Here is a 12651-nt window from a genome sequence, read left to right on the forward strand (position 1 = left end):
AACTTTGGCTAATGGATTATTTGTTGTCATTTACGAAAAAGTCATATGAGCTTAAATCTAAAGCTTTTTGAGTTTGTAATAGAGACTTGATTTAGTGATGATGTTGTCATTTTCAGAGCTCTTGGTTAAAAATTGATGTGAGAATTAGTGAATCAGATCCAAAGATTATGAAGCAGAGAGTGATATCTAAGGTATCATGATTGCATCATCTAAAGGTATATAAAATGTATCCACAGACGTGTTAAGATTTCTGTTCTCCGTCCCTCTCAGAACGTCTTCCCACAGGTCTACATCGGGGCCATCGTTCCTAACGGTGCCGCGGAAAAAGACGGGCGCTTGAGAGCCGGGGACGAGCTGATCGGCATCGACGGAGTCATGGTCAAGGGCCGCTCACACAAGCAGGTCCTGGATCTGATGACCAACGCCGCCCGTAACGGTCAGGTGATGCTGACCGTGCGAAGGAAGGTTGTCTACAGAGGTGAAAAGCTTCAGTTGTAGAAGATCGAAAAAGTGATTCAAAGCAGTTAAAGTCCAGGTAATGACTCTGAAATATCTGTATCAGATATGATTGACGAGGAGTTTCTGGACTTGACTCCAGTGCTGGTCAACGGTTCTCCAAAACTACCTCGCCTCCCGATGCCCAGCGCTCTGGACCACGAGTCTTTTGATATCACGCTCCACCGCAAGGACAGCGAGGGCTTTGGCTTCGTCATCCTGACATCGAAAAGCAAACCCCCTCACGGAGGTGAGTCCTTGAGGTCCTTTGGTTTGATGTGAGGTTGCATTTGACTCAAATCATAGAGCCATAATAAAGGTGGTGATTTTTCAAATATCGTCAATACAGAATATCTATAAACCATCCAAGAAGTCGACACTTCATAGTAAACAGTCATCAACATTAATCCAGGCAACACTTTTCTTTCCACCTCGACAGTGATCCCACACAAGATTGGGCGCATCATCGAAGGAAGCCCCACTGACCGCTGCGGACTGCTGCACGTTGGAGATCGTATATCGGCAGTTAACGGACGCTCCATCATAGAACTGTCTCACAATGACATTGTTCAGCTCATCAAGGAAGCAGGAAATGTCGTCACTCTTACCGTGGTCCCTGAGGATGGTGAGCAACTATTACTTTGCGAGGCTTGGTAGAAATACTTCACTAGGCTCAGAAATATTACTACGAAAGGCTATATAGTATTATTCCCTAATTCTATTTAGTATTACTCTTTAATGCAATGTAGTATTACTCTTCAAGGCTTTGTATTTTTACTCGGCGAGGCTATGTAGTATTACTCCGTGAGGCTATGTAGTATTATTCCATGAGGCTATATAGTATTACTCAGCAAGGCTATGTAGTATTACTTCGTAAGGCTATATAGTAAGTAAGTAAGTAAGTAAATTATATTTGTAGAGCGCTTTTCCAGACCAGGGTTACAAAGCGCCTAAACAATCATAACAAAACTCAATAAAATATATACTATTACTCAGCAAAGCTATGTAGTATTACTCTGTGAGGCTATGTAGTATTACTCAGCGAGGCTATTTAGTATTACTCAATGAGGCGATGTAGTATTACTCTTCAAGGCTTTTTAGTATTACTCGGCGAGGTTAAGCCGTATTACTCCATGAGGCTATGTAGTATAACTCCATGAGGTGATGTAGTATTACTCTATAAGGCTTTTTATTATTACTCGGCGACGCTATGTAGTATTACTCTGTGAGGCTATGTAGTATTACTCAGTGAGTCTATGTAGTATTACTTTGTGAGGCTATGTAGTATTACTTTGTGAGGCTATGTAGTATTACTCTGTGAGTCTATGTAGTATTACTCCGTGAGGCTATGTTGTATTACTCAGCAAGGCTATGTAGCATCACTCCACTAGGCTCAGGAGCGAGCCTATATAGTAGTACTTCCCAATTCTATTTAGTATTACTCCGTGAAGCTAAGTAATATTTCTCCGCAAGGCTATGTATTATTACTCCATGACGCTATGTAGTATTACTCAGCGAGGCTATGTAGTATTACTCCATGAGGCTATGTAGTATTACTCTGCGAGGCCCCATAGTATAACTCCGTAAGGCTCTGTAGTATAACCTTGCAATGCTATGTAGTATTACTATGTAAGGCTCTGTTGTATTAATCGATGAGGCTTGGTAGTATGACTATGCAAGGCCCCATAGTATTACTCCTCGAGACAGAGCTAGACAGAGTAATACTACACAGCCAAACCCAGCTATTGCGCCCCATAATCTGGTGCTCTTTATAACCCGAAAAATACACTAAATAAATGTGATTCCATTTTTTTTTCTGTCAGAATACAAGGGGCCTCCTTCTGGAGCCAGCTCGGCCAAACAGAGTCCAGCGCTTCAACACAGAGTCATTGGACAAAGATCCATTCTGCAGGATGAACGGTACCATCTCTTTATATTTGAGTGGCAGATGAATTTGCAGCCTAATGTACTCTGACTCGAACCTAATCGCTTCATTCTAGCAAGTGTGTTATAGAGGCTTGACTGGTCAATAAGTCAGCGCATCACAAACCCTCTGGTGTGTCAACACATTTACTGCGGCCACAATGCAAATACACCATTGACCTAGAATGGTAGTTTGTACTCGCACATCGCCGTCATAAATATTGATAGCCTGTCTCCCTCCTCGCTGCCTAAACTAAGATTGCACGCCGTCTCTGCAACATCGCCATGAATACAAATGACCGACTCTGGATGGAATATTCCGGGGAAACATTTCCCTCCGAGGAAAACTGCTCCCAACACAAAAGCAATATTCAATAAACAGGAATATAATGCTTTACATATCGTTCAAATACACAAATATTAAAAATACGTTGCGCCCAGGGAACACAAGTAAATTCAATTTGGTGTTTTACATAATTCCTTCCCCAGCTCGACGCCTGCTCGCACGCAGAGTAATTGAAGGAATATATCTTCTTTGTCGCAGTTACAACTTGGACCTGGAGGACAGGAGGGATGGATCGGGCTGGTCTGATCACAAGACGCTCTCGCTGGAGCAGCAGGGGACTCTTTGTGTGACCGGACCCAACCAGGTTAGATGGACCACCTAGTGCCCCCCTGCTGTCGTGTTCCTTTTATTTATTATTGATACTAAACCTCAAATTCTACTTTTCAAATTAGCCTGAAATAAGGTTACTTATTGATTTATTTTTTTTACATTTATTTATATATACTTATTATTGAAGAAATTGCTGCTTATATTTTCTTGATTTAAAACTTAAAATACAAAAAACAAAAATATATATTTCTGTCTAAATATTCCTTATTATTATTTTTATCCTACTTTTTTATTATTATCTTAAAATCTTACTTTGTTTTACAAATTTATTTTTAAGGTTTTTTTGGACATGGACTTTTTTTCTGATAACGAAAATGAATATGAAAATTATTATCTTGAAGTTATCTATGTATATAGTATAGATTTAAATATTTTTTTACTAATTTATTTGGTATCTTTTTCATATTATTTTTACACCACAACACAGCTTTCAATTTTTATTATCAATATTTACTCAAGTTTTCTATTTTTTATTTGATGTGTTTTATTTTAATTGTTTGGTTTATTTTATTTATTGTTTTGCTTTTCAGATGGAAATGATTATCTTGATGTTTGCATCCATTTAGTAATACTTTTTTTTGGTGTTGGTTTAATGCGCTGGTCAATCTGGATGTCTTTACTTCCCAAACGTTTGATTTCAACATATTAATGTATTTCACTCTTCATGAAGTATCAAAACCGCCACGTCCATGTTGTGCAAATGAACTTGTCAGTCTACCAAAAAAAAACCTGGAGTCATTGTCTGTCTTATCTCCATAACAACCAACAATAACCACTGGGATGCTGCATGTCGTCATTCTCCCCCAGCATGCGACTGCATGCAATAATGACTGCCAGCTGTCTCACTGCTGTGTAGGGCTGTCTGACAGTGGAGTTAGACAGGAGTCCCCGGGGCTTTGGCTTTAGTCTGCGCGGGGGAACCGAGTACAACATGGGTCTGTACATCCTGAGACTGGCTGAGGACGGACCTGCCCAGCTGGATGGAAGGATCCATGTGAGTGCTCACTTTGTTTTACTTTCTACCTTCATTTATGGAAGTGGCATCTGTGACTCTGGAGCTTTCTGACAACCGCCTGATGATTCATTTAAAAAAAATAATTTTACAGGAGGAGAGTAGAATCCATGGACATGTGCATGCACATATCAGGTTATGGAATTTCCTCTAGTGGAAATTCAAACTCATTCTTTTTTTTTTATCATTTTGCTTTTACATTTTTTTTCTCCAGCAGTTTCTATTATTTTTGGTTGTTTGTGGATGGACTTGAAACGTGACAGAAATCCTCCGCCTCCGCCTGCAGCATCAAATCCGACAGCGACGGGAAGAAAAAAACAACAAACTTAATTGAATAAAAACTGCACTCATGGGGGACGTCTAAGCTCATTATGTTTCTCTCAACATTGTTGGATGCAGTTTAAAAAGCTATTATGCAAATGTCATCGCTGAAATCAGATCTTTGACACGTTGAGAGAATCCGCTAAGACAGAAAATTTGATTCCAGTTGGCGTCTGCTGAGAGCGCGTGTTGAGATGGATTACACGCGACGCCTTCTTCTACACTTCTGAACCGTGTCGATGATGTTCTGATCCCTCGCTCATTTATGTTGTTGATGAAGAGACATTAGGCTACACTTCCAATCCAAAGATTGATTTGATCTATTTACAAGGGTCTTGTAAGGTTCAGAAGCTTATGTTAGCACTTCAGCTAATCTTGAGCTTCATTAAAAACTTAGTTGACTTTAGCATCTTGGCTACAATATACTTTAACAAACAAGAATACGTTTTGTTTTCTTTCTTTGATTGAATTTTTTTTCATGTATGTTGTTGTGTAAGAACTTTTCCCTCTAACCATGCTATGCTAAGGTTGCTAATTTTTGCAATAAATATATCACCTAACTCAAAGTATAAAAACTCTGTCAATCTACCTTAACTTCCCTGATAAACTATCTTAGCTTACACTAAGTAAAAAATATTGATAGTTTGTCAACTTTGTAGACTCCTGTGTTTGTATTATGTGTCTTGGCCTTTTGTAGTATATAGTTTTAACTGTGCTATTGTTTGTGATTGTTAAAGCGCTTTGTGACCCTGGTCTAGGAAGGTTTAAAATAACTGACTTACTTACTTAGCTATTTAGTCTTTAAAATGTCCTTTTTTTTAACTACGAGATTAAAGTAGTAGGAAAATACTTTATAGGAGATTAAGGTTTGTAAGAAAATACTTTAATAGAGAAGTAATTGCGTTCAAATCCGTCTTGTATGTTCTTCGGAATAGACATAGTCTCTCACTTATTCTTTTTAAACTCTGTATACTGACGATAGTTTGATGCTGATGTGCCAGAAGATTTAGGATTTCCTTATTTTTGAATCTGACATAAAAATATAGCTTCACAAGACACTCAACATTGCTAATTTAGAGGTACTCTATTTTAATACAACTTTATTCTTGTAATATACATATTTTTGTACAACTTTAATCTCGTAATCAACAACATTAATAAAAAATGTTTTGAGCGGCCCTAATTCTAATTATTTTATTACAACAAAAAAGATTCATGAAAAAATATAGAATATTTGTTTCTGTTTTTAAAAAGTGTAATTGCAACCGTGCAAACAAATTGAAGGTTCACTAGGCCCCACAGTCAGCATTTGTTTACAATATAATAGGGTAAATTTCCAATTATCTATGTTATAAATTTGTCTTTGCTATGCTGGAAATAAAGGAATTAGCCGCTTCCTATTTATAGCAGCCTGTTGTACGTGGGTTGTACGTACGCATTTTTAAAATAATAACTAAAAAAGGTTTTTGTTTTTTTAGTGTTACATTGTACTGCCTTAAAGTACACAAACATTCTCACTTCATTATCTCTGATTCTTGATAAGATTAGCATTTTGGAAAACAATATATTTATTATTTTGTTGTTGATTAGCAAAAGTTACAATAGCACTGCAAAAAGTCCACAATGCTAATGGTTGTGCTACACTTTTATATACATAGCCATGTTTATTTACTACCTATGATACTGTTTTAATCTGTTATTTTATTAAATTAACTCAACTTTTTAGGGGTAGTAGTTTTAATCCAGACAGGAAAAGACACGATATATATGATTTCCATCTCTCAGAGTTTGTGAAAGAAAAAAACAACTGTTCTCTCTTGCGATATTGAGAGAGGAGAAGGCCGTAGGACGATCAGTGACTGGCGGGACCGATTATTCACCGGACTGTGATTCCAGGGCATGACTTTGAGTGTCAACTGTGGTTAGCGTTATTCAGACGGACGTCCTTCGTCTCAATAATTATGTAATCGCTAATAATAGAGAGATTCTCTCTGGGGTTGTTTACTTTTGTGACGATACGGTCTTGTGTATACGTGAAGCAAACTGATGTCGTTTCTGATGCCTAAACTAATATTACAGGTGGGTGATGAGATCGTGGAGATTAATGGTGAGCCGGCACGTGGAATCTCACACACACGGGCCATAGAACTGATTCAGGCCGGCGGGAACAAAGTGGTTCTGCTGCTGAGACCTGGTGCTGGTCTGGCTCAGGATGGTGGTGAGTATTAAGGATACGGTACAATCAATGTGGTGTTAATAGTCATTTAGCATGTGGAGATCTGATGAAGGAAAATGGATTACCGATCAGGCGATGCATTATGACCGCCTCAGTAAACAGGAGAAGCCTTTTAAGTTATGAAGTCTTTGTATATACATGGTCATGGTTATTAACTATATTATACTATATAATTATACTGTTTATAATGAAATTTGATCAAGACAAATTAATGTGTTGGGTAATAATTTAAGAAGGAACTTCCTGGACAGATATTGTCCATTTTCGTGGTACGAATATACCAAAAATAAAGATTTATTTTAAGATGACGGCTAGGCTATGAAGTATTACTCTGTGAGGCTATTTAGTATTACTCTTCAAGGCTTTTACTCTGCGAGGTTAAGTAGTATTACTCCATGAGGCAATGTAGTATAACTCCATGAGGTGATGTAGTATTACTCTTCAAGGCTTTTTATTATTACTCGGCGAGGCTATGTACTCTGAGACAAATTAATGTGTTAGATACTAATTTAAGAAGGAACTTCCTGGACAGGATATTGTCCATTTTCGTGGTACGAATATACGAAAAATAAAGATTTATTTTAAGATGATGTTGAAATATGTATTTTATAATTTCTCAACAGTAATTAAAAAATGCAGATCCCTTTGAATCATTTTAAATTCCTAAAAGCTCATTCAAATAGATCATACAGTTTTCGTAGAATGTACTACAACTTAGTTGGTCCATTAAAGTCTCTCCTATTCTTTAAGACTTCTGGAAAATGTAGTGTTCATTGGTGGATAGATCTTGGTCAGATATGTCATAGCTCTCTTCGGTTGCTTAGCTTTTAATACTAGATTTAAGATTGAATCTTCAATTTCGAACCACTTTAAAACTCTTGTTTATTTCATAAATTTGAGTCTCTAATCTTCTCTTTTCTTCTGGCTGTTTTGCTACTCCTGGTGCAGGTAGTACGGCTTCTTCTTCTATGTGCTACTACACTGAGCATCAACACTAACATCTCTACCACTTTCATGGCCCCTTCTCTTTACACCTTGGTAATTTCGGTGTCTTCCTGCACCTCATTTTCCTACTTTTGCACAATTTCAGAGCTGTTATTTCCACCAATCATCTTGTGGATTAAATACTTTTTTTTTTACAGGTCAACATGATCAAAAACTCATTTCACCCATGAGCTATTCTGGAGAGGTGTTTTTCTCTGACACGTCGCCCATATCCTCTCCATATCCCACCGGGACTTCAACCTTCGCTTTCTCCCCCTTCTCCGGCAAACTGAAACACTCACGCAGCTGGAACTCAATTTCCCCACAAGGCCAATGGCCTCGCAGCGGCAGGGGTTTAAGCTCGGTGGAGGAGAGCGTTGAGTGGACGGACAAGGAGGTCGAAAGAGTCTCTCCAGCCAACCTTGATCATGTTACCTTCTACAAGAGGGTCAGGCCGACAAAAGATTCTCGAGAGCTAAGCAGCCCAAAGAAAACAGAGGAGGCATTCCCTAAAGCCAAAGAGCAAAAGAACAGTTCCCAGAAGCTAGTGAGACTGGCAAAGGAAGCACCTCTGAGCAGAAATGGGACGTCTCAGACGAAAACTGTAACCAATAAAAGGCCGTCTAACGGCGGTGAACAACAAGCGGCATCTACCGTGAGACGCGATGAGCATAAGCCAGAACTTAAAGGCCAACTTAGAGACTCAAACAGTAAGGAGAGCCTGGAGGGGACAAGAAGCAAGGGCCCGGAGATCAATGTAGGAACAAAAGTTACAAGGACAAGGCATGGCCATGGCAAAGAAAGTTTGAAAAAACGAAATGAGGCAGAGTTGTCGGAGAAAGGTGTCGGCAAAGACTCAGGGCAGCGAGGAACGAACGGCAAATACAAAGCAGCGGACGACAGGAGTACGAGCCGAGAACGTTTGTCGTCTTTTAATGAAGTGTTGCATAAAAGGTCATTGGTTTCCCCAAGAAGGTCACAAGAAGATCCTTTTGTCTTCTCGAAAGACGGTCCAAGTAAGGATGACTTAAGGAGACACCCAAGCAGCAAGAACAAGCCCAAAGAAGACCGGAATACAAGTCGGGAAAGTTTGCTATCTTTGAAAGAGGTGGTGTCCCCGAAAGAAGCCAGGGATGTGTTCCTCTTCTCTAAAGAACACAGAAAGGACTTTAAGGCCTCTGTGAACAGCTTTCCAGGACAGAGCCCAAAGGGACCCATTAGCCCCGGCGATTGGAAAGTGCCCAGCTCAGCCAGAATCCTCTCGGAGGAAGAGGTCTTTCGTGACCCTTTGTGATACAATATCAAATGGCCCGAGGTGTGCTGTGGAATATTTAAGTTGGCGGATCATTCTCTTAGTTTTTCCATGAAAGTGCAACACATGTGCCAGTTTTTAACCTTTGCAAGAGTTTTTTGACAAGGTCTTCTGTGCGCGAGTTCTGTAAAGGCACCTGTAGCATCTCCCCTCTGCCTTCTCCGCTGCTTATACATCTTTGATGTGGGACTTCAGCATGCCTTGCTCGAGGCCTTGCCAGACATTTTTCAAATGTGAATATGTGCCAATCTCCAGAGCCTCCTGTTGATCAGCTCACCCATTACAATGCAATGACCCATATGCAAAGAAAACCAGAAAGGCCTATGCCTTTGACCTGTAGTTTACATCTCCCTCGACACATCGTCCTACTCTTTGATTTGCTCTGAAATTCTCGCAGGAGAACTTAGAAAGTTTTGCTCAACTGCATGCAGCGGATCTAATTTGTTTACTTGCACGTGTTTACACCTCATAGACTTCAACCATGTCTGTCGTCCCGATTTCAAATACAACCCAGTAAGCATCCGCTTTACCGAGGACTTTTCGACTGTTCAGTGGTTGTAGACATGACTCGCCTCCGTACTTACCGTTCAAAAGACCAGAAACTTGTGGTTTGAGATCTTGTTTACCATGTGTATGATAACAGAAATGTGTAATTTATAAAGATGATATATGTATATGTAGCTGTACAAGCCATTCCACACTTTTGATAGACTTCAAAGATCTATTCCATGTTATTTGCGACCCCCCCCCTCCGTCGTAGGAGTTCCCACTGATCTTTGTAGTGTAGGTTATGTGCAAACCGCTTTACCACATGTTTGCGAAATCGCTCAAAATGTGTCTCATAGTGAAATACTCTATATAAAGATATATATTTGAATGTGTCCTGGTTTTGCATATTAAGAATATCTATTGAATTCCACTGCACTGCATTTGCCCTTGTAGCATTGAAAAAAATGACCATGAGTTCATGTGGATGTTAAAAGGCTACTAATGCATTACCGGTTTTATTTTAATTTTTTTCTCTTTAAACACTGTTTAAGGCCCAGGTGGGATTTTGTAAACGAAAAAAAATGCTGTGCGGGTTTTGAGTCTTGTCACTGGTGCACTGGAGACTACTTTTGATTTTGAGTTTGTCACAATCCTGCTGTGTGATAATGTGTCCGGGTCATAGTGGTGCAAAAAAAAAAAAGTACCGTCAGTGAATTGATGAGACGCTGCTGAAGAAAAGCAGGTACACAGAATCAACACTTTTATACCCATAAGAACCAAAGTGCGCAGCTCAAAACTTCTATATACTCAAGAGTTAGCTAGGAAATGCAAGATTGAATCTAGCTAGTGTAACTTCGTTTATCACAGGATTTATAATATGAATTTGTGTTTTGATCTTATTGGATTTTGATTCATCACCAGGTCTGTTTAGGACCGTGAGGACACCTTTAAATATGTTTAACAGTATTTTGCTGGGGGTTTTCAAGCGTATGTTTGTCCTTCCAATGATCCTATTTGTAACCTAGAGTGATCTTATTATCAGTGAGGTTCATGGACGAAGGACATAAAGAGGTAAAGGTGGAGGAGACTTACTTGCTGTGGCAACCCCTGATCTCTATACAACACCAGGTTCTTATGGGTAAATCTTCCACTAAAGAAGCTTTAGGTAAACAGTTTATCTGTCGTCATTGCAATCACCTTTTAAAAACAAAATTCAATTCATGAAACTAGATCCTATTGAAGGTTAAAACTCAACAATTTCTATGTTGAGAATTAAGAGCCCTAATCTTTTTTTTTATTGGACAACAACGTTGCATTTGATTAAATCTCTGAATTCATGAATATTTATGAGCCCTATGCTATAAATCTAAAGTCTGGCCAGGGGGCTGTTGGAAGCCCTTCATTAGCTTCTATGTGGCCCCCAGCCTCTTTCCTTGGTGGATCACCTCAGCTATCTTTGATAAGAACTAATGAGTAAGTATGTAAGTAAGTAAGTCATTTGTATTTATATAAGTAAGTAAGTAAGTAATTTTTATTCATATAGCGCTTTTCCAGACCAGGGTCACAAAGCGTTTGAACAATCAAAACAATATTCAATAAAGTATATACTTTAAAGGTCAAGATAACATTGAGAAACAACACAGGAGTTCCACAAAATATAAGAAAAGCCTGAATAAATAAAAGTGTCTTAAGATGTTTCTTTAAGGAGTCAGTAGATCCGTCAAACACAGAGGGAGAGGAAGATCGTTCCAAAGCTTAGGACAATGTAAAGTTGAATTGTCACATGGTTGAGCTAATAATTAATTTTAATCATTACGTGAAGAAGCAAAGAAAAAATTATGAACCTGATTGTGATTTGTTGTATATAGTATATATATTTATAAGTATTTATATCAGTTGGTCCCCACAAATCTTACAGTATTACCATCAACAAAGTGTAGACCGCTCAGTCATGATTGGAACCATGGAAACGTACATGGATTTGTATGAAATAAATTAACAAATCTATATGTTTAGGCTTGTCTACGTACACATGTATGGATACAAGTTAAAAAAAAAGAGTAATAAACACCCAAGTTTTTTCCATTTGGATCAAAAATAGTCACAGAACAAAAACCTGAATTTTGATGGTAGCAAAGGGATTTTTTCCCATAACTATTGATTATGAGGAATTTCAGATAAATACATAACCTCGTTGATATGAAGTTAGATACATTTTAAATGACACTTTAAAGCATTTCCGACAAGATTCTGTGTACCTGCTTTTGAACCTGACGAGGGTTCCAGGTTGTGAAGATCTCAGGGAAAACAGTTTTGTAGCAAAAGCGTGATTGAGGATCTGAGACGGGGTTCAGGGTTTTGACTGTGATTGTATATCCGGGGGGTTTTCAGGGGTTTGAATCCCGAACTAAAGACGCGCTGTGAGCCAAACACTGGTGGGTTTTCTGTGCAATAGTTGGTTGGTTGAACGAGTAAATCCAACCCCGACCATCAGGTACTGGCAGTTCACTCTGGTCCTGAACCAGAACAACATGTTTTTGAGTTTGTCTCCTGCACTCTTTTCTTTTACGGACTGTTTTCTATATTTTTCTTTTTTTTTTCTTTTCAGTTTTTCATACTGTGGCCTTGCATTGCTTCATTAGAACAAATCAATCCTTGTGGTATCTTTTTCATTCTGTAGGAGGAATAGATGTAAATGTTTGTACATTGTACAGCACCTTTATAAATACTTGCTGAGTGCTCTTTCGTGGGGGAGAAAAAAATAGAGGTATATTCAAATTGCTCCATTATTTTTTTATGGAAAATATTTAAAAATGGATTGACAAGAATAGGCTACGACCTTGACATGATGTTCCGTGCACTGATAAATAAAAGGTTTATTGAAAACAGTCTTGGGGCACATTTTCTTCAAGCGTTTCTTTTCACAGGTTTGTTTTTTTTTTTTCTCCGAAAGCTAAAGTTGCTGTTACCAAGGCAGATTCCTGGTTGTCATAGCAGCGTGGGACTTATCACGACTGAGATATAGGAGTGATGGTACCGCAGTCATCATGTCTTTCTTGCTTATAACAAGAAGTCCATGTTTGAGAGAGAAAAATGATTCATTCCTCCTTTTATTCATTTTGTTCTCTTATCAGATTCTAATTCTATACGGTTGAATGTAGATCTGATTTTAAGATTAAAGATTATTTAATATATATGAGGTT

At 38.6% G+C, this 12651-nt stretch overlaps 1 protein-coding gene across 2 annotated transcripts in view; it reads left to right on the forward strand.

Annotated features, from left to right (window-relative positions):
- Positions 1-12335, forward strand: part of magi3b (membrane associated guanylate kinase, WW and PDZ domain containing 3b) — a 169279-nt gene extending 156944 nt beyond the window's left edge. The window contains exons 14-22 of one of the 2 annotated variants that reach the window (XM_087800332.1): positions 271-478; positions 563-745; positions 935-1120; positions 2319-2415; positions 2963-3068; positions 3951-4088; positions 6507-6645; positions 7612-7701; positions 7806-7954. In XM_087800332.1, the coding sequence (XP_087656458.1) occupies positions 271-478; positions 563-745; positions 935-1120; positions 2319-2415; positions 2963-3068; positions 3951-4088; positions 6507-6645; positions 7612-7661 (1107 nt within the window). In that variant the 3' untranslated portion in view covers positions 7662-7701; positions 7806-7954. Of the gene's footprint in view, positions 1-270; positions 479-562; positions 746-934; positions 1121-2318; positions 2416-2962; positions 3069-3950; positions 4089-6506; positions 6646-7611; positions 7702-7805 lie in introns of both variants that reach the window. The other variant, XM_087800331.1, reaches the window with a different exon arrangement.
- The last annotated feature ends 316 nt before the right edge of the window (positions 12336-12651 follow it).

The sequence above is a fragment of the Callionymus lyra genome, chromosome 10 (genome assembly GCF_982586985.1).
Source record: "Callionymus lyra chromosome 10, fCalLyr1.hap1.1, whole genome shotgun sequence".
In the NCBI taxonomy this organism is placed as follows: Eukaryota; Metazoa; Chordata; class Actinopteri; order Syngnathiformes; family Callionymidae; genus Callionymus; species Callionymus lyra.